General features: G+C 43.0%; 12 protein-coding genes and 1 non-coding gene across 13 annotated transcripts; 7 read left to right on the plus strand and 6 right to left on the minus strand.

Moving 5' to 3' along the window:
- Positions 1 to 805: 805 nt before the first annotated feature.
- Positions 806 to 876, minus strand: DI49_1344. Its single transcript has one exon. It is a non-coding gene; the product is annotated as a tRNA-Gly (tRNA).
- A 973-nt stretch (positions 877 to 1,849) lies between these two features.
- On the plus strand, positions 1,850 to 2,224 carry PAU2 (seripauperin PAU2; the record flags this gene model as incomplete). Its single annotated transcript, XM_018364546.1, has 1 exon — positions 1,850 to 2,224. One exon carries the CDS (start codon positions 1,850 to 1,852, stop codon positions 2,222 to 2,224), a length of 375 nt encoding a protein of 124 aa, XP_018222618.1.
- Positions 2,225 to 2,970: 746 nt separating this feature from the next.
- Positions 2,971 to 3,429, minus strand: TCA17 (Tca17p; the record flags this gene model as incomplete). The annotated part of the gene is made up of 1 exon (XM_018364547.1): positions 2,971 to 3,429. One exon carries the CDS (start codon positions 3,427 to 3,429, stop codon positions 2,971 to 2,973), a length of 459 nt encoding a protein of 152 aa, XP_018222619.1.
- A 198-nt stretch (positions 3,430 to 3,627) lies between these two features.
- FRD1 (fumarate reductase) lies at positions 3,628 to 5,037 on the minus strand (the record flags this gene model as incomplete). Its single annotated transcript, XM_018364548.1, has 1 exon — positions 3,628 to 5,037. The coding sequence occupies one exon, from the start codon at positions 5,035 to 5,037 to the stop codon at positions 3,628 to 3,630; it is 1,410 nt and encodes a 469-aa protein (XP_018222620.1).
- Positions 5,038 to 5,836: 799 nt separating this feature from the next.
- GLY1 (threonine aldolase GLY1) lies at positions 5,837 to 7,000 on the minus strand (the record flags this gene model as incomplete). The annotated part of the gene is made up of 1 exon (XM_018364549.1): positions 5,837 to 7,000. The coding sequence occupies one exon, from the start codon at positions 6,998 to 7,000 to the stop codon at positions 5,837 to 5,839; it is 1,164 nt and encodes a 387-aa protein (XP_018222621.1).
- Positions 7,001 to 7,833: 833 nt separating this feature from the next.
- On the plus strand, positions 7,834 to 8,304 carry IES6 (Ies6p; the record flags this gene model as incomplete). The annotated part of the gene is made up of 1 exon (XM_018364550.1): positions 7,834 to 8,304. The coding sequence occupies one exon, from the start codon at positions 7,834 to 7,836 to the stop codon at positions 8,302 to 8,304; it is 471 nt and encodes a 156-aa protein (XP_018222622.1).
- A 232-nt stretch (positions 8,305 to 8,536) lies between these two features.
- GTA1 (Gta1p) lies at positions 8,537 to 11,452 on the plus strand (the record flags this gene model as incomplete). The annotated part of the gene is made up of 1 exon (XM_018364551.1): positions 8,537 to 11,452. The coding sequence occupies one exon, from the start codon at positions 8,537 to 8,539 to the stop codon at positions 11,450 to 11,452; it is 2,916 nt and encodes a 971-aa protein (XP_018222623.1).
- Positions 11,453 to 11,847: 395 nt separating this feature from the next.
- GDA1 (guanosine diphosphatase) lies at positions 11,848 to 13,410 on the plus strand (the record flags this gene model as incomplete). The annotated part of the gene is made up of 1 exon (XM_018364552.1): positions 11,848 to 13,410. The coding sequence occupies one exon, from the start codon at positions 11,848 to 11,850 to the stop codon at positions 13,408 to 13,410; it is 1,563 nt and encodes a 520-aa protein (XP_018222624.1).
- Positions 13,411 to 14,003: 593 nt separating this feature from the next.
- YEF1 (NADH/NAD(+) kinase) lies at positions 14,004 to 15,506 on the plus strand (the record flags this gene model as incomplete). The annotated part of the gene is made up of 1 exon (XM_018364553.1): positions 14,004 to 15,506. One exon carries the CDS (start codon positions 14,004 to 14,006, stop codon positions 15,504 to 15,506), a length of 1,503 nt encoding a protein of 500 aa, XP_018222625.1.
- A 549-nt stretch (positions 15,507 to 16,055) lies between these two features.
- UTR2 (chitin transglycosylase UTR2) lies at positions 16,056 to 17,516 on the plus strand (the record flags this gene model as incomplete). The annotated part of the gene is made up of 1 exon (XM_018364554.1): positions 16,056 to 17,516. The coding sequence occupies one exon, from the start codon at positions 16,056 to 16,058 to the stop codon at positions 17,514 to 17,516; it is 1,461 nt and encodes a 486-aa protein (XP_018222626.1).
- Positions 17,517 to 17,676: 160 nt separating this feature from the next.
- CYC7 (cytochrome c) lies at positions 17,677 to 18,018 on the minus strand (the record flags this gene model as incomplete). The annotated part of the gene is made up of 1 exon (XM_018364555.1): positions 17,677 to 18,018. One exon carries the CDS (start codon positions 18,016 to 18,018, stop codon positions 17,677 to 17,679), a length of 342 nt encoding a protein of 113 aa, XP_018222627.1.
- Positions 18,019 to 18,413: 395 nt separating this feature from the next.
- On the plus strand, positions 18,414 to 19,157 carry UTR4 (putative acireductone synthase UTR4; the record flags this gene model as incomplete). The annotated part of the gene is made up of 1 exon (XM_018364556.1): positions 18,414 to 19,157. The coding sequence occupies one exon, from the start codon at positions 18,414 to 18,416 to the stop codon at positions 19,155 to 19,157; it is 744 nt and encodes a 247-aa protein (XP_018222628.1).
- A 190-nt stretch (positions 19,158 to 19,347) lies between these two features.
- RAD23 (Rad23p) lies at positions 19,348 to 20,565 on the minus strand (the record flags this gene model as incomplete). Its single annotated transcript, XM_018364557.1, has 1 exon — positions 19,348 to 20,565. The coding sequence occupies one exon, from the start codon at positions 20,563 to 20,565 to the stop codon at positions 19,348 to 19,350; it is 1,218 nt and encodes a 405-aa protein (XP_018222629.1).
- Positions 20,566 to 20,772: the final 207 nt, after the last annotated feature.

Below are 20,772 nucleotides of genomic sequence, written 5' to 3' on the forward strand. Positions count from 1 at the left end.
CAACATGTCTATTATTAATTTCAGGTTAACAACCTTATAATAGTACACAAAGGAATAGGCATATGAAAATGCCTATGAGATGCGCTCAGGAACAGGAGTTCCTGGCAAATAAAAATAGATCGTACTGATATGTTTTTCTCCAACCATACTGTTTCCGTACACAGATGGAGCTAAAAGTGAACCGTTAATGTATTTTGTTATTTTTCTTTACCGCATTGCAGTTTCTCTACAGTTGATAACGACAACTTGCAAGTATAGTTTATAGTTTATCTCATTAACATGATGACTAAGTTGTCGCCCCAAGCGGATCTTTGAAATGACTGATTTAACAAAACAACAAACACTGAAAATTCTGAAAGTTAATGAGATATATACACTTTAAACTTTTATCCTTAGAGAGCAAGAATTGCAATGCAAGAAAAGAAAACAACTTACAAGAACTTTTTTCACTTTTATTTCCATTGTGTAATATCACAGTGTGGTTAGGGCTGAAAAATGTTCATCCGACCTAGTTTTTTTTGTTTAGCATCAACCACTTGAAGTCGACTTTTTAATTGTGTAAGATATTCTTGGCTGTTTGAATAGAGGTAGCACTCTTCTTTTTTTTGATGATGATTAACACTCCATGCTAATCATGAATGTGTTCAATATATATATATTTGAATACGATGATTAAAATTGTTGTTTACGCTTTCTGAAATCTAAATTAAAAAGGAAAAGAAGCTATTGAAGAACTGAACTCCTAACAGAGGTCGGTAGATCAAGTTTATCCCATTTAACAGCTCAAAAAATAAAAAAATACAACTGCGCAAGCCCGGAATCGAACCGGGGGCCCAACGATGGCAACGTTGGATTTTACCACTAAACCACTTGCGCTTTGTTTCATGCATAAAAGAGATGCCAGTAGAAACCACACTCTAAATTATTAGGTCTGCCTTATTGAATGACTTCGAAAAACATATTCTTCTTAGCTTACGAGTGATAACATCTGTATTCAAGAAAACTCAACGAATTCCATAAAATAGAAACGAAAGCCTGCATCAGCATATCCAGATGTTAATTCGTTTACTGGCAGAGACTCACCCCCTTCTTTTTCTGTGTCTTTGATCATTCCACCTTTGTTAAAGCCTTTAGCACGTCGGATACACATTCTTCCATGTCTATACAAAGTCGGCCCGATCGATGTTGTACCAAGGGCTACTCGTTTCAAGACAAGCTGTTATCAGTAGCTGTTGGGTTTTCCTCTTCTTACGGTTTACTTCCGGCTTCTGGCGTACAAGCTTCTTACTCTATGCGATGCCCCTAGGTGATACGAATCCCACATTAATTAATATCGTACATGTTTCTAATTCGGGAAAAATCAGCCAAGCTCCGATTTCCCGTTTAGCGCCAACGCTTTTGAACGAGGGTCCAAACCAATTTCGGGCCGGACTTTATTGCTCTTTTACTCTATTCTTTGGCCATACATTGCAGCACTACATGCACATCAAAGGGCTGTTTCGAGGTGCGTTCTCTATAGAAAGCATTCTTGCGTTCTGCACATATGAAATATGATGAAAGATATGCAGAAACGTACTTTCATATACGAGACTTACTAAGGTGCATCGTTCATGGATAGGACTATCACCATAGTGACAAGAGTGTAACATGCGAGAGTTATGTGGTGAGAGGTAAGAGGTAAGAGTTTGAGATGGGCATCCAATAATCTGTTGAAGCAATGATTCGCCATAAAAATTCATATAAATAGGGCAGCCTTGATCATCTACATTTGAGATTATGCTTCATTCTCTTTCTTTCCTACTAAGCTAATAGCATCACTAAAGCAATCACAAAAAAACAAACAAATACAATGGTCAAACTAACTTCAATCGCTGCTGGTGTCGCTGCTATCGCTGCCGGCGTCGCCGCTGCCCCTGCCACCACTACATTAGCTCCATCCGACGAAAGAGTTAACTTAGTTGAATTGGGTGTCTACGTTTCTGATATCAGAGCTCATATGGCCCAGTATTACGCTTTTCAAGCCGCCCACCCTACTGATACGTACCCAATTGAAGTTGCTGAAGCTGTTTTCAACTACGGCGATTTCACTACCATGTTGACCGGCATTTCACCCGACCAAGTCACTAGAATGATTACCGGTGTTCCATGGTACTCCACCAGATTGAGACCAGCCATCTCCAGTGCTTTATCCAGCGACGGTATCTACACCGCTATTCCAAACTAGAATGCCCCACCCTTACGAATTGAATCCTTATAGACATTAAAAAGTTTTATGAAAAAATAAAAAAAATTAGTTTGATGGTATAAGTAACTATATGAACATATATATGTATATATGAACAATTGCCTTATTTCTGTCAATCACAGTCTTCTATTTTCGAATGGTGAACAATTTCGATTCGTCAATTGTTTTCACTCCGCGGAAACCGCCTTTGCCTTTTAAACTACTTACATCCCATAATCCACATCATCTCATACACGCCTGATGCTGAGTTTATGATGTTTAATTTCTTGCTTTATTCTAAGCCAATTAAAACGATCTGTGCGTTGAAGTAATTTATCATGCACGCATCTGCATCTATTATAATAAATATCTAATGAAGGCTGAAACAAGAACGCTCGCCTTATATACGTTTGTATCTTATTTTTTACGAATAACACAATAAAACAATTGTCATCTATATGAAACAGGAAAATTTGCTGCCCATCCTGTTATTGCGAATTCCAGGTGTAAGCACCGAATTAGGTAGGCTGACTTTAAAAACTATTCGATGGCTGAGCAATTCTCTTTTCAGTATAGAGATGGCTATACAAAAAACCAAGTTTACCGCGGTAGCCGATGGAAGCAATAACGCATTGTTCTTTTCGATTAAACTTACAGTTTTCGAGCCATCAAAGACCGCTACATTCTTAGTTTTAAACCAGGCCCTTCGTGATTACCACAAAGAGTCCGCTAATTATAATCATCGTTCATAACTCAACTTCAGTTGAGATGAATAATTCATCGAATTTCCTTTCCAGACTTTCCACGGTAGAGATTTCGTCGCCATTGGTAACTAATGGATTACACTTAACCCGTACGTAAATTTTTCTGACGGATTCGAAGATTTGGCCAATTTGCTTCAATTCATCATCACCACCATTCAAGGCATTCTGTTCAAACCCAATGACGATCTTCAACCCTGTCTGTTTGATTAACATGCCAAATACAGAGACGCCTTCCAATTGGAAGATCGATTTTAACAAAGGTTTGGAATCCAAGGAAGTCCAGGTAATTAGAGGGCTCTCAAAATAGTCCAATGATATATTAGAAAGGACGTTATACTTCAGAACATCATTCAACTCATTTTCGGTCTCATTGGGAACATAAATCAGTATAGGTTTATCAAGTTCGTCTATCAATGATACGAAGCAGGGAATTAGACTCATAGCGCTAGGCGTATATACGTGTGTTCTTGCAAAATGAGCTGATTTCTATGGCATAGCTTCCATGTAATATCACTTCCTTTTCTTAGCCGTGGGGATGAGCTCTTTCCGGCAAGATCTCAATTATGAAAAAAAAAGCAATAATATTCATATATATATTTTTAGAACGATTAGTAGATAGTTCTTGTATAAATTCATTATTTAACGGTCATTAGCAATGGATTCTGCAGCGATTCTACCAAAGACCACACATTCCAACAAACTTGAACCACCTAGTCTATTGGCACCGTGGACACCACCAGAAACTTCACCAGCGGCGTATAGACCCTTCAGTAGCGGTTCGTCGTTTTTACCAATGACTTGAGCCTTGACGTCGATCTTAGCACCACCCATGGTGAAATGGACCACTGGTGTCACTTCACCAATGAAAACCGTGGTTTCTGGGGTCACGTCGGTACCAAATTCATTGAGAATCACGGTACGTCCGAATGGATCAGCCTTAGTGGCGAAAGAAGAGTATGCTTGTAATTCTTGGGACAGTTGTGCGGCAGTAATTGGAAGTTTGTATTCAGAAACCACCTGGGATAGTGTCAATTTCTGTACAAGCTTTTTGAACATGTAAAAGTCCAGATTATTTTTCAAATCCTTGTACATATTTTCACCCATGACCAAAAGGGCCCTATTATCGTCCTGAGGACATTGCTTTTGAACAGCTTCAGTGACGACGTCTCTTGTATTCAATTCGTTAACAAATCTTTTCCCGGTGGCAGGGTTTAATAGAATACCACCGAGACCTCTGAGGGCTTCCGCAGCTAAAAATTTCCAGCTGGAGTTACGATCACTTGGATCAATGAACCCGGTGGGGTGAACTTGAATTTGGTTCATATCAATCATGTCAGCACCGAGTTTCTGTAAGAGCCTTTGACCGTCCCCGGTAGTTTGTTGGCCATTTGTTGTTGGCAGGTCCACCAAATCAGGCGCATATTGCTTAAGCATTTCCTTGGAAAACCCAAATCCTCCGGAACAGAAAACAACGTTGGAAGCGGTTATCAAGTGCTCTTCACCATCTTTGTTTTCGTAAACTATAGCGGAAACGGAGTTGTCCTTTTCTTGGATGTCGACCACTTTACTATCTAGATGAATCTTGACTAATTCAGGCTTAGTTTCGGCCAATTTTTTAAGATTGTTGGACAAAGCAGAAACTATTTCGAAACCTGGAGGCAACTTTCCTGATGATCTGTGGGTTCTTGCCACGGAATGACCACCCAGTTGGGACAATAGATCCAACTTCAAGTCGAATTCATTTTTCAGCCACTCAATGGCTAAGGGAGAGTCGGTAGCCAGCTTGCCCATTAATGCTTGGACACCTTTACCCTTAGCAGACTTGACGGTGTCATCCTCGAACAAACGTGGCGAGTCCTCGATGTGGAAGTGGCGTTGGGTCTCAGTGGAGGCACCATTGATACCACTGGAGGCCTTGATGGAGTTACCACCAATGGAAGATGCCTTTTCGAGGATAGTTACAGGAATATTATATTTATTAACCAATTCGTTGGCAGTGGCCAATCCGGCCAAACCGGTACCGATAACAACAACAGGAGAAGAAGACATTTGTGGTTGCGGATGTGTAATTACGGAAAGAGATGAAAAAATGGGGTGCGTTGGAGTGTATATTGTTCTCAGCTTTTATACGTGCAATAATGCAGACTGTTCAGGAACGGGACGCGTTGCCCCCGTTACCGTTTGAAAAAAAAATTTTCTTTTTCACCTCTATTGTTCCAGTCATTCATTGCATGATGACAAACACGAAAACACAATGGAAGGGAAAGAAGCAGAAAGGAAACTAAAGTAAACTTTTTTGAACGTATATGTATACAGATATATAAATATATATACGGTTTATAAGGGTGTGCGCGGACAAACCAATGAAGAAACCCTGAAGGAGTGCACACTGGTACACTCCATCTTGAAAACGTAATAACGTAATAATAAAATGTGCTTCTTCACCTGGGTGCGTACGGTTGTAAACTTTAATTAAGTACCAAAAAAACCAAACATATTCAGTCGATCTTCCAACAAAAGAAAAAAAAAAAATGTTTATAATTATTTTTCTTCCTTTCGCTGAGAAGACCACCTTCGTCCCTCCATAATAGGGTGGTTAGATGCTGAGGGCGCTGGGAGCTAACCATTGGTTCTCAAATGTGCCGACATAATTAATCGAAATTATGGTCTGAGAGTTAGAAATCCTTGAATAACAAAAACAGAAAAAGAAAAAAACCCATTTGAATATAAAATCATTGATGCAAAAAAAGCCGTTAAATCTACAATGCCACGAACTTATTGTAATGTATGAAAGGGGAGGGGGGATAAGAAATCAAAAAAACCCGAGAGCGTCCAATGCGGGAGAGCATCAGTACTTGTAGGTTTTTATTTCGTGAATGGCATTGCCATCCACGTCGACTTCGGTGGATTCACTACGGTAAATCTTGGTAGGACCGTTGGAATCGAAGGGATGCTCCTTTGCATAATCGAAGGCCTCAGAGATGGCCAGCTTAACTTTTTCTAGAGTGTCTCTAGTGATCTGGTAGTGGAAGGATACTCTGCCACCCATTAGCTTGACGTTGTACTTTAGACCCTTCTTGACAAGGACGTCAGGGTCCATTCTGGCGGACTTTAGGTCTAGGAAGACGAAGTTGGTGTCTGCGGGGGACTCTAGCGGGATGCCTTTGTCGCTACAGAAACGGGCCAGCTCGTGGGCGAGCGAGTGAGAGTACAGCAGTTGGGCCTTCCAGTCACCGTCGATTTTGTACTGGGCCATTCTGGCCATCATACCAGACTGTCTGATACCACCACCTTGTTGTTTTCTGAAGTGAGTGGCCTTTTTGATAAACTTGAGGTTCCCGACCAAGATGGACCCGATAGGAGCACCCATGGACTTGGACAGACAGATGGAGATGGAGTCGAAGATTTCTCCGTACTGTTTCAATGGGACGCCAGCTTGCGCAGCGGCGTTCCAGATTCTGGCACCGTCACAGTGCAGCTTGAGCCCGTTCTCCATACACCAGGCTTTGATGCGGACCAGCTCTTCCAATGGGTAGACGATACCGTGCAAGGTGTTTTCCAAAGAGATCAGTCTAGTGGGGGCACCGTGGATGTCACCGTCGTCAGGGACGTAGTGGGCCTTGATGTCGTCCAAGGTCATGTAGTCACCGTTGGAAGGGATCACGGGGACGACCATGGCTTGAGACAGAATGGCAAGACCCGCGGCCTCGTGCGTGTAAACGTGGGCCCTGTAGTCGCACAGAACGGAGTATGGGGGCTGCATCAAGTGAGTTCTGATACCGATTTGGTTGGACAGCGTACCGGAGACGCAGAACAGACCTGCTTCCTTACCGGCAAGGCGGGCGACCGTCTGCTCGAGCCTGACAGTGTCAACGTCTTCACCGTAGACGGCGTCCCCGACGGACGCCTCTAGGGCAACCTGCATCATCTCTGGCGTTGGAGTGGTGAAAGTGTCCGACCGCAAGTCGTTGGCGGCGGAGGAATAGGTAGGAGGCAATTCAAATTCAGTCATATTTGTTTGTTTGTGCGGGAGCAAGTGAGCGTGAGGGAAGCAATTACGAACTGACCAGCGATGGGAGGAAAGACAATGTATATGTATGTATATATGTTAACTACAAATAACACTACACCAGACCAAGAGAGACGGAAGAACACACTCTGGCTGGCAGGCAAGCTGTACACCTGCTCCTATATATATACCCATATATACCATTACAAATGCACAAATGCGTATATTATCCACTAAAGAAAAAAAGATGAAAAGAAAAAGGAAAAACCGGTGAACGATGCGAGTGAAAAAGTGCGCAATGAGTAACACAAAGGGCGAAGTTGCGAAAAAAGAAACGGCGCTGCCGCTGGAAACCGGAAGCGTAAGGCGCGGGGTGTGGGTGGCGCCTCGGCAGTTTCCGGATCCGGAAACTGCCGCCCGGCGCCGAGGACGGGCGAGGCGCCGTGGCATATGACATGTGACACGCCCCACGGCGGGTCACGTGCCGTGGGGACCACTTGGCGTGCGCTTTGTCAGCACTCTGGCAAGAGGGAGGGGGTTGCGTGGCCGTGGGCAAACAAGCGCCCCGTCTTCCTGCCCTGCCGCCGCATGGGTGTGTCGATGACGAGTGATGGACGATGCCACCACCGGTGGCGGTCTGCTTGTTGATAATAGTGCGACAGGTGAAGCTATCGTGTTAGGTTTTAGAGCTAAGCTAAGCTTCGCGCGTTTTCCCGCACTGTTCTATCTTGTGCAGTGGTGAAAAAAATGGGTCTGTAAATAAGCGAGCGAGAAAATGCTGTGAACATTAGGTAGGGGAAGGGCTTTTGGCTAGCATCATCGAGAGAGCACAAGCAATGAGTGGTGGCAGGGAAAGTAGTAGTAACAACAACAACGACGGCAGTGATGAGCGGTTGCTGTTTCTGAGGGGCGTGGGCGAGCGCAATGAGATCGGGACTGCTTCCCGGTTTAAGCCGGCACACTACAAGAAGCCCGCCAGGAGGCACAAGTCCGCCAGGCAGCTGGTATCGGACGAGAACAAGCGGATCAACGCTTTGCTGAGCAAGGCCAACAAGACGACGGACGTCTTGCCGGCCGCCAAGCGGCTTGTGCCCAGGGCGACGTACTTCAGCGTGGAAGCGCCGCCCTCCATCAGGCCCGCCAAGAAGTACTGCGACGTGACGGGTCTGAAGGGCGTTTACAAGTCTCCCACGAACAACATCCGGTACCACAATGCGGAGATCTACCAGTTGATCGTGAAGCCGATGGCCCCCGGCGTGGACCAGGAGTACCTGAAGCTGAGAGGCGCCAACTTCGTCTTGAAATAGACCACTACGTATGTATATAGTGCAAAAACTAGTCTACATAGAAAATGCGTTCCTGGTCACGTGCGCGCTTATGCCCGTGTGTGTGTGAAAAATACATAATGTAGAAACTAGAAGAAAGAAAGTGAAAAAAAAATAATAATTAAATAACCATTATCTGCCAGAAACATACAGAGACATACACCTAGCCGCTCCCCACCGCCATTACCACCCCCCACGACCAACACATGCATGGATGTCAGTCTCTGTAATAACCACGGTTTTAGCATGTCTGTGGCTGTCTTATAGACTCTACAAGTTTCTCACCATACCCGTGGCCAGCATCGTCTCCACTCTGAAGATCAAGACTCCGCCAGCGACGAAGGTCTCTATCGACAAAATTGCCACCGATTCGCTGACTATTCACTGGGAGAATGAGCCTGTCAAAGCGGAGAACGGCGGGGTCGGAGCCCGAAACTTCATCTCCCACTACCTGCTGTACTTGAACAATACGCAGCTGGCCATCTTTCCGAACAACCCGAACTCGCTCTACACGTGCTGCTCCATCACGGGACTCGAGGCAGAAACGCAGTACCAACTGGACTTCATTACCATCAACAACAAGGGTTTCATCAACAAGCTGCCCTCCATCTACTGCATGACCAAGGCGAGAGAGGCCAATGAGACGCTAAAGACAAGAAAATGGAGAAGGAACACCGTCACCGCGTCCACGGCTATCCAGCCCCCGAACCTAAAGGCCGACTTGTCCTCGTTGACATCTCACTGCTCCTCCGTGTCTCTTTCCGCCTTTGCGTCCAACAACACCGGTAGCAGCACGAGCAACAGCTCGCCCCTACCCGCCTACACATCCTTGACCACGCTAAAAGACTTGGACTCGTTTTCCATAGACGACTTGAAAAAAATCTTGATATGTGCCCAGGAAGATCTGCACGATGTGTTGTCCCAACAAACTTCGCTCTTGCAAGACTTCCAGGAGTCTAAGGTGGAGCTAGAACTAGAACTGGATAACCTGAAAACCCACTGGTCGCATGAGATCGATTTGAGGAAGTCTTTGAAGTCCAACATCAAGTCGCTGGAAAACTCTAAACTCTTGACAGATCTGAAAATTGAAAAACTAAGCAAGAAAATCGATAAGTCCAGGGAAAAAATATCGAAAATGCGCAACGACATGCAAGATTGGTCTCAAGAAGACGCCGAACTTTTGTCACAAGACACTATAAAGGAGAAGTACCTCAGACTACTAAACGAAGCAAATACTTCTGTGGCCAAGGTCAACCAACAGGTTCTTTCTTTGCAAAAAGAAATCTCCAACATGGAGGAGTCTAACAAGAAATTGAATGCCACTCGGAAATCGCTAGTAACGTCCCTAGTAGTGAACGCCAATGTCGAAAATGACAAACCCATTGCCAGCGGAGAACTATCTGCTGTATTGAAAAAACTCCTTGATTTTACTCAAGAGAAAAATGGTTTTTCAAGTACTTCTGGTGAAGAATTCTTATCCAAATTAAATGCAGACTCGTCATTGATTAGACTGATCAAGCAAGAATTAAGCATCGACCAAGATTCGGAAACGAACTGGAAATCACAAAGGTCAAATTTCCTAAAGAAAATCAGTATCTTGGAAAACCAATTTAATGAAATGAGCCTCAACAACAGAACACTCAAAACAAAACTGATGGTTCAACCATACAACAATAACGGCGATTCGCTTGTGGCAACTAATTCAAACAACTCCACCGAAAACAACAGAAGTTCCGCATCGGCCACATTACCATTATCCAACAGCATGTCAAGAACTGGGTCAATAGATTTGATATCCAATAAAAACATTATAAACGGAACTAGCAACGGAGACACGGCCCCACAATTGAGATTACACAATCCGGCATCCTACCCACCTTCAAACGAGCCTACACAACCGCCAGGTAGTCTACTGAGCCAATTGACACAGGACACTGGAAACAGATCGATGCTTTCGAACCAGATGTCCCCAAATAGCGAAAATCAACAACCCTCTTCCTTTTCGCATGCTTTACCTACGACGGCTACCGTTATTGCCAATGCCACAGCAACGAACGGTAATCCCGAGTCAAATTTATGGAATAACACACAGTTTGCCCAACCGTCGCATCAACAAGAATCCGCGGAACTCGATCGAGCCTTCGAATACGATAACGCAAATCATTTGATCAGTGGCCTGCAAAATATGATCTACGATGAAGCAGACTATCCAGATAACATAAGCAATTATTCCAGGGGGTTCACTACCGACGAGCTGGACAATTACTGGACCAAACAGCAACCGCAAACTCGCAACACGAGGGAGAACTCATTCTCTACATCGGGAACACCCATGTCATCATACAAGGCCAATCCTGTAATGTCGCCATATTCAAACTCACACCTAAGGCAAAACTCCAACGCTACCAACTCGATGCACCCACAAAGTCTATTGGCTGCAACATTGAATGATGCTTCATTGCGAAGTTTTGTACGCGGTGGCTCTTTTTACAATGCTCCTCAACCAGGAACCCCATTACATAACAATGTAAATGGTAATGAAACAGGAAACCTCAGTCCGAGAGTCTCGAACGAATTCAGTATGTTAGTACCAAATCTCAGTCCACGGCGCTCACACGACGTTCCCATTATACCAGGAAACAACAACTCAACATCCTCTCATTCGAACATTTTAACAATGAACCATCAAACAACGACAGACAGCAACACGTTATTGAGCAGATTGAATGGAGCAGATAACCAGACCGATCCGAGCTCAGTGTCTGCAGAGCACACCGCAGGAAGATCGTTCCATGCCTCATCACCTACGTTTAACTCCATTTGGAACCCAACTACAAATCAGCCTTCACTACCACTCGAACAAGAACACCACTTCGATGTGCCTGTAACCCCAAAGGTGCCAACAAGGGACTCTCCCAAACCTTCGCACAAGAGAAACCAAAGCAATAGCAGTATCTCGTCAGCCTGGTCTAAGTTCAAGCACAAGTCAACATCGTCTTCCGGTAATGCCGATGCGGATATCTTAGATTCATCAACTCCACCAACCAGTCCAACCGGCAGAAGAATGTCGAAACTACTGTCCAAAAGTGGCATGAATAACCTGTTTAAACCACACAGTCATGACTCATGAACAATAATTCTGTACTTTTACAATGTGTATATATAAAAGGAAATATAATTTATTAATGGCAGTTTGAGCTTACTATTTCACCCAGCGAGGGTAATAGCGTTTTCCTTTTTCTGCTGTTTCTTTTGTCGCGTCGTTTTGATACCATTTTTTCCATCTTTTTTGCAGCTTTTTGCTAACGTGAAAAATAAAAACAAAAATAGTTGTAAACACTGATGCCATTCTGAGCTTCGGAACTGTATTGCTTCGGTTTTCTTATTGACTTGTTTCCCCAAGGGCTTGTTTTTATTGGTTAAAAAGAATTAGAAAACGATTAAGACAATAACCAACCATCTTTACTGGCTAACAAGTTAAGGGTCCTCTCGAGAAGAAATATAAATACATCATCATACGAGAATATGGCACCAATCTTCCGGAACTACCGGTTTGCTATCACCGCGTTTGCTGTCATCATGCTTATCTTACTAATCAAAACATCAACAACGGGTCCAAGTATTGATATTGCTCGTAAAGTTGCACCCACCGCCAATATTCCGAAGACACCAGAAGATGTTTCTATTTTGCCTATTAGTGATAAACCAGGATACATTGATGATGCGAAGACAGAACAAAACAATCCCGAGCTGACCGATGCTGTGAAATCGCAAAATAGTAACACATGTAAGAAAGACCATAAGTATGTCATCATGATCGATGGTGGTTCCTCTGGTTCCAGAATTCACGTATACGAATTTGACATATGTACTTCTCCACCTACATTGATCAATGAAACGTTTGAAATGTTACAACCTGGCTTATCCTCGTTTGACAACGATTCTGCCGGTGCCGCTAAATCGCTAGATCCATTATTGACCGTGGCCATGTCTGCTGTTCCTGTCAAGGCAAGAAGCTGTACTCCAGTTAGTTTGAAAGCTACTGCAGGGCTAAGACTTTTGGGTGAAGCCAAATCCGCAAAGATTTTGAAGGCTGTAAGGGATCATTTGGAGAAGGATTATCCTTTCCCAGTTGTAGAAGGTGACGGTATTTCTATCATGGGCGGTGACGAAGAAGGTGTCTTTGCTTGGATTACCACAAATTACCTTTTGGGTAACATTGGTACCGGTGGCTCTAAATTGCCTACTAGCGCCGTCTTTGACTTGGGTGGTGGCTCTACACAAATCGTATTTGAGCCTACTTTCCCACCAAATGAAAAAATGGTTGAGGGCGAACACAAGTTTGATTTAAAATTTGGTGGTGAAACGTATACGCTTTACCAATTCTCTCATCTAGGTTACGGTTTGAACCAGGTCAGAAATAAGATCAATTCCGTTCTTGTAGAAAGCGCCTTGAAGAAAGGTACCATCTTGGAAGGTGATGTTACGACGACTCATAATTTATCATCTCCATGCCTGCCACCTAAAGTCAACGCCCTCAAGGAAAAAGTTAAATTAAAGTCAGGCGAAACCTATATCATTGACTTTATGGGACCCGAGGTACCGAGTGGTCCGCAATGTAGATTTTTGGCCGACACAATTTTGAATAAAGACGCTGAATGTAAGAAGCCACCATGCTCTTTTAACGGTGCTCACCAACCTTCTTTGGTTCGTACTTTCAAAGAAACAAATGATCTCTACATTTTCTCTTACTTTTACGACAGAACCCACCCCTTAGGAATGCCGCTATCATTTAGTTTAAATGAATTAATGGAGTTGGCAAGAACGGTATGTAATGGCGAAGAAGTCTGGAAGAGTGTTTTCACTGGGATCGAGGGATCCTTGGATGAACTGAAAAGCGACCCACACTTCTGTATGGATTTGAACTTCCAAGTATCTTTACTACACACAGGTTACGATATCCCATTAAATAGGGAATTAAAGACTGCCAAGAAATTAGCCAATAACGAAATTGGTTGGTGTTTAGGTGCGTCATTACCGCTGTTAGAATCTGACAATTGGGCATGTAAAGTCAGTAAAATTGAATAAGAAGACGGGCATAACCTCCTTAGCCCAATGTATAATAATTGAAAGGGCATGGTGTAGCGGTGATACGTGCTTATGCTATATGTCCTATTTTATATAACCTAAACATTATGTAGACGATTTTGCGTTTCGAAGATCGCTATTGTCCCCCACAATAATATCTTATTATAACACCGCCTACACGGGGGTTGAATAAGGCTTGCGGAAGTTCGAGCACTTTCGGTGAAAGCCCGCCATATCCGTAGGAATGGTTTGGAATAAACTATTTCTAGGATATACCCTCAAGCACAGCATAAAATAATTCGGTGTGAGTTCCGCCAAGAAGAACGGTCTTGTTGTTAAGTGATATTGCTTTGCTTTTGTCCTTTGACACTCGTGGATATTGCACCGATCCTTAAGAAAAGCGAAAACAAAAGACTAATCGGACTTATCTGGTGATGGAATGAAACCATACTTAAGTCGATCAAATCGGGCACTATATATAATCAGTTTAGTGTGCCGTACTTATCTATATATGAATGTGGGAGGAACCTGAAGATAGTTCTAGTGCAGTTCCGATAACTTGGTTTTGAGTGACATTTCTACTGAACGACAATATGAAAAGTAATAAATTATTGATAAGGGCTTCCACGAAATCCTGCGCTGATGTTAATTGCGAGGAGGATGCTATGGACAGATTAGGACCGGTTAAGGTTTTAACGGAAGGCAAGCTTTTGAGCAAGTTTGAAGAGCCTGGCTCAATGAGATGTGGATATAGTGAAGCTAAGAATTGGGTCAGAAGATTGTCAAGCGAAACAATTGTAGGTGAAGATACAAATAATCTTTACCCATTTTATGTGGATACTGCGTATGACGTTCGACGTTTGAATAAAGACATCATAAACGCAAAAATTGAATTGTATGTGGAGAATTTAATCATCATTTGTAATATCAATGACGTTTCCACAGTATTTCTCATGAGGGAAGTTGTGGAATGGACTCTGTGCAATTTTCCATCAACAACTGTATATGTGCAAGATATTTTTGAAAAATCAGCTCACTTTGCAGCTAGTGATCTATGCAAAGATAGCAATTGCAAGCAAAGTAGAATAAAGTATTGGTCAAAGGAATTTGTCCAAAATCATGATTCGTTCTTCGATTTGGTTATAACTTTAGGAGGTGATGGGACTGTCCTTTTTGCTTCATCCATATTTCCTAAAAATGTACCACCTATCGTCCCATTTGCCCTTGGTTCATTGGGGTTTTTAACTAATTTTGAATTCAAAAAGTTCAAGGAGACATTATCGCATGTCTTAACGGAAAAGGTCCGCATCAATTTACGTATGCGATTGCAGTGCAAAGTTTATCATAGAAACGAAACTGAAACTGACGCTGCCACCGGAAAGCGGGTATGTTTTATTGATTTTGTTTCTGAACATCACGTCCTCAATGAAATAACCATAGATAGAGGTCCAACTCCTTGCTTGTCCTTATTGGAGCTTTACGGACACAATTCATTGATGACTAAGGTCCAAGGCGATGGATTGATTGTAGCCACACCTACAGGGTCCACAGCATACTCGTTAAGTGCAGGTGGGTCTTTGATATCGCCGAGTGTGAACGCTATAGCGGTAACGCCAATCTGTCCTCATACTTTGAGTTTTAGGCCTATAATTTTACCAGATAGTATAGAGCTGAAAGTTAGAGTGGACTTGAATTCAAGAGGGACATCGTGGGTAAACTTTGACGGCAAAGATAGAATTGAATTGAAACAAGGTGATTATGTCGTAGTAACTGCAAGTCCGTATGCAGTGCCAACCATTGAGTCATCTCCGAGTGAGTTTATCGAAAGCATAAGTAAAAATCTCAAATGGAATGAGCGAGAGGAACAGAAACCTTTTGCTCATTTCCTCTCAACCAAAAATCAAGAAAAGTATAAAATAGACTCATCAACGAATGAAGAAAATGTTGAAGAGATGATAAGAGATATGAATGAAAACGCAAGCAACAGCACTGATAGTTCGTCTATAAGCACAAGTTCACAAGATGAGGGAAATCTGCGTGCAACGGAATCAAAAGTAGCTGTTGGACGGACTCGTCAAGCGCATTTCGCAATTTAGTCCTCCTCCTCATTATTTGATTTTCCTATTCAGTGGCGCATCAAAGAAAAAAAAAATGGGCCACGTTGCGGACAATGATAATCGCCTATATTCAAATGTCTTTGCACTAAATTATGTTTATCTCAACGACCTAATCGAGAAAGAGTCACATGTACGCATACAACGTAGCCGGGTTGGGCCAGCATTCTGCGCTCTGCAGAAAGCTTCCTTTCTTTTTCCTCATGCGTCCGTAGTTAATGTCACTACTTCATTTGATAATATTGCCTATCTCGCAGTTCTTGCGAGACTATTTCCAAAAGCGGTAACGGCTATTTTGGTGGGAACCCTGTTGGGAACTTTAATTATGCGAAAGAATGCCCGATGGGGCGAAAACGCGAAAATTTTGAAAAACTTTTTTTCAACTTCGAAGGTAGATTAAGTTTCTACCAAGATTTAGCAGAGATCTGCAATATGGGATTGTTTCAAATCTGAAAAAAACTAATTAGAGGCGTTTAAGACAGGTTTAGTATATAAAAAGAATTACATTCCCGGCCGTCATGTTTTCTGTCAATGCGTCCTTTCTTTGGGGAAGCATTTTTTAATTCTTTATCATATAGGCTAAAAATAAATATCACTTTCATAATGGCAATCGTTCGCAATTGGCTATTTTGTTTAGTCGGTGTTTTTTCCTTTGTGTTACGTGTAGAAGCCAGTACTTATTGTAACGCCACACAAGCATGTCCCCAAGATAAGCCATGTTGTTCACAATTCGGTGAATGTGGTACCGGTCAATATTGTTTGAATAACTGTGATGTGAGATATTCGTTTAGTCAGGATTCGTGTATGCCAGTGCCAATATGTAAGAGTTCATCCACCAAGTTCAATGATTATTCTTCCAAGATGGGAAATGCTGATGTTTTCTTGGGTAATGTCAGCGAGGCTGATTGGTTGTATTCTGGTAGGGTTTTAGATTATGATGACGAAGAAAGTTTGATTTTGGCTATGCCAAAAAACAGTGGTGGTACCATTATTTCTTCTACAAGGGCTGTGTGGTATGGTAAAGTCAGTGCCAGAATTAAGACATCGCACCTTGCTGGTGTGATCACTGCGTTTATCTTATATTCCGGTGCAGGTGATGAAATTGATTACGAATTTGTTGGTGCTGATCTAGAAACTGTTCAAACCAATTACTATTGGGAAAGTGTTTTGAACTTCACTAATAGTGCCAATATATCCACCACTGATACCTTTGACAACTTCCATACTTACGAGATGGATTGGCATGAAGACTACGTGACATGGTCTATTGACAACGTTGTTGGTAGGACTTTGTTCAAAAACGAAACCTATAACTCCACCACCAACAGTTATCACTACCCACAAACTCCATCCAAGGTAGATATTTCTATTTGGCCCGGTGGTAACTCTACTAATCCTCCAGGTACTATTGCATGGTCTGGTGGTGAAATTAACTGGGACGCATCAGACATCAGTGATCCAGGCTATTATTATGCTATTGTCAATGAAATCAACATTACCTGTTATGATCCCCCAAGTTCTGTTAAGAAAAACGGTACTTCTGCCTATATTTACACTTCATCCGACGAATTTTTGGAAAAAGACATCGCTATAACTGATGATGAAGTCATGATGGATACCGATGAAGGATCTGGATTGGACCCTCACAAGGGAGCCACCACATCTTCTGTCCAAAAAACTTCGTCTTCAACTTCAGCATCTTCAAAGAGTTCCTCTGAAGCTTCTTCTAGCCACAGCACCTCAACGAAGAAGGGTAGCAAGACTACTTCTGCGTCCTCTTCATCATCATCTTCTTCTTCTTCTTCTTCTTCTTCTTCTTCTACAAAGAAGGGAGATAAGGATATCTCGGCTTCAACTTCTCTTGTATCTCCTTCATCAAGTGGAGCCGCATCCAGCAGCACAGGCTCGGCAAGCAGTGCCGGTATGGGTGCTAACATTGCTACAAACTGGGGCCTGACTGCTGTATGCGTTGTCCTGGGTTATATAATATAGAAGAATTTGCATTTGAAAAGAAACAAAAGAAATTCAAAAATATAGACATTTTTTATTTGCATGCATATAAAATAAATAATAGTGAATAAATAATAATAAACAATAATAAACAATAATAGTAAAACTGAGATATTTAAAAATCCCGTCTGGCGCCACCGGCTTATTTGGCGGCTTTCGTCATATAAGTAATCAAATCATTTCTGTCTTTTTCCTTTTTCAACCCGGCAAAGGCCATCTTGGTACCAGGAATATATTTCTTTGGGTTAGTCAAGTACTCGGACATGTTGTTCTCATCCCATTGAACGTTCTTTTTGATATTTGCATCCGTGTATGAGTAGCCCTTCACTTGACCAGAGTGTCTGCCAAAGATACCATGCAGATTAGGACCCACTTTATTGGGACCCCCCTCTTCTATTGTGTGGCATTGTTGACATCTGGTTTTAAATAGAGTTGCACCTTTCTTTCCAGAACCTGGTTTGAACTCTGCACTTTCTTTAGCCATATTTTAATTGTAATGTAGGGTGATGTGTAGATGGTTATGCGTATATGTATATGCGTATATAGGTCTCCGATTAAGTTCTAGTTCAGCAAGACAGGTACCTACTTAGACACCTATGCTCGAGCTGCAATGATCTGTATATATACGCCTTTTCTTTTCCCCCTTGTGGTCACATGCAGTTGTTCAAACATGGGAAATGCCCTCGCTATTATCGCTATTTGCTTCTGAAAAGCTAGCAAAAAGACCCCTCGACTATGCGCTGCAGTGTTTTCTATGTGAAGGCACGAAGGAACGTCTTTTGTTAAGGGGTCTCGTCACCCGGCCGCCAATTCGTTTCTTTTTTCGCATTTTTTTCCAGACTGAAATGCCAATGATAATACCGATGATGGAGGAGCGAGATGAGTTGGCGTCGAGTGTTCATTGGGCAAGAGGTTCTGCCAGCTCGTATAATGACAATGGGAGGCGCTTATTCAACTTATTTGCTTGACATCGAGGGGACAGTGTGTCCGATCTCGTTTGTGAAAGAGACTTTGTTCCCGTATTTTACAGAGCAAGTGTCGCAATTGGTGTTGCAGCAGGATTCAGGGGACTCCCCGATTTCTGAGATCCTGTCACAGTTTCACATTGAAGATAAACAGCAGCTGCAGGCGCACATCTTGGAGTTGGTGGCGAACGATGTTAAGGACCCCATCTTGAAGCAGTTGCAAGGCTATGTTTGGGCTCAGGGCTATGAAACCGGCCAGATCAAAGCACCCGTTTATGCAGATGCCATTGATTTCATCAAGAGAAAGGACCGTGTGTTTATCTACTCCAGTGGGTCTGTAAAGGCGCAGAAGCTGTTGTTTGGATACGTTCTGGACCCCAATGTGCTTACGCACGATTCATTGGATCTGAATGCTAATATAAACGGGTATTTCGACATCAACACTTCCGGGAAGAAAACCGAGGCGCAATCATATGCTAATATCTTGCAAGATATCGGCGTGGGCGCTGGCGAGGTCTTGTTTTTGAGTGACAATCCTTTGGAATTGGATGCGGCTGCTGCTGTGGGGATGGCTACTGGGCTGGCTATACGACCTGGTAATGCACATGTACCCGATGCGCAAAAGTACCAAGTCTACAAGAATTTTGAAGATCTTTAAGCAGGCATATGCGAAAAAAATTATATTATTATTTACTATTATCAAGATTACTATCTCTCTGCTTTATTCTCTTCTAGCATATATAGATACACATGATCCCTAAGTAAGTATTTTTCCTTGCCTAAAAAATGGTATAACAAAGACGAATTAAAAGCCGAGACATATAATGCGGACAAGGATACCTGCAATCTCAATCTGCATGATCGCTGAATAGGATGTTAGCTGCGGCTTCTTCATTTTTATCGCATGCGAAATACACCTGAATGACTAGATCTCTTTCAAACCCCAATTCGCATAAGCGCGAAATGGCTTGGTCGTCTTCAGGGGTATAGTTCACTTGGAAAGAGCCTTCGCCTTCACCTTCGCCTTCACCTTGTCCTAGTCCCACAGCATCACCTTCTCCTGCACTTTCGATGTCTTCTCCCTCCACCATGTCGTTTGTGCCCTCCATAACATCTTGCATATTATCACCAACGGCTTCCAATAACATAGAAACAAACACCTCTGGGTTCGCCATGATATGTTCGCGTAATTGCGGATATCTTGCACTTATGTTTTCTAATAATGGGGCCAAAGCTTCTGGGTTACCTGAAACGACTTGTCTTAGTGATAATAAATCTTCTACAGTTAAGCCGATGGAACCCGGTGGGCCGCCCTGTGCGGCACCGGCGGCACCTCCTGCTGAACCAAGCCCGCCAGATGAAGCATTGTCGCCTTGAGCAGCTTGTGCAAATAGGTCATCTTCGGCTGGTAGGTCTGACGTGGCGGCGGTAGCTGCGGCCGATGATTCTTCGGTCGCAGCCGCAGCTTGTTGCTGTGGCTCCGGTTGGCGTAGATTCTCTGGAATTCCCATTAGTAAGTATTCCACGGCTCTGTCCGGGTTGTTGAAGGCAGCTCTTAGGGCACGCTCGACTTCTTCTCTTGGATATCCCATCTCCATGATTCTCTCTATGGTTTCGCTTCTCTGGGTCCCCACAACGAATCCCGGTGTAGAAGCAGATCCGGCTGGTTCTGTAGTAGAGGATTGCTCTTCTTGTGGTTGCGAGCCTTCGGTAGCAGCGGTGGTGGTTTCGGTGGCGGGTGCGTCCGTACTGGCGGTTGCTGGTTCTGTAGATTCGTTTCTGGCAGGGGCGGTAGTCTCCGGAACGACTGGAGGCTCTGTTACCTTGGTCTTTGTTGATTTTTTTTGAGAAATCATGAAAACGACTTGATCACCATCTTTTAGCCCACATTCTGACACAGTTTTGGAATCTTGAAGTACTTTACCTGAGTAGATCAGTTTTATTTGAGATTCTTCGCACGAGCTCGATTGAGCCAGTTTAGTCTTAGCCTCGAAAATTGTGTTTGAAGGTTCCAAATCCAGAGGGACTTTCTCCTTTTTGAAATTTTTAAAAGTTAAACTAACCATTATTATGTTTGCTGTTGGTATTTTGATGTGGTTTGTGGTAGGAAGGGAAGTTAAATGGCTCTTTTCTAATTGTTGGCGGAAAAATAATTGAATGGTAGCACCTTTGTCTTCAAACGGTCTTGGTTAATAGCTTGGACTGGAAAAGGGGGGGGGGGACAACAATCTTCCTAACTTATCCTTTCAGCAAACACTGAGCAGCAAACAGTT

Source organism: Saccharomyces eubayanus, chromosome V (assembly GCF_001298625.1).
Source record: "Saccharomyces eubayanus strain FM1318 chromosome V, whole genome shotgun sequence".
NCBI lineage: Eukaryota > Fungi > Ascomycota > Saccharomycetes > Saccharomycetales > Saccharomycetaceae > Saccharomyces > Saccharomyces eubayanus.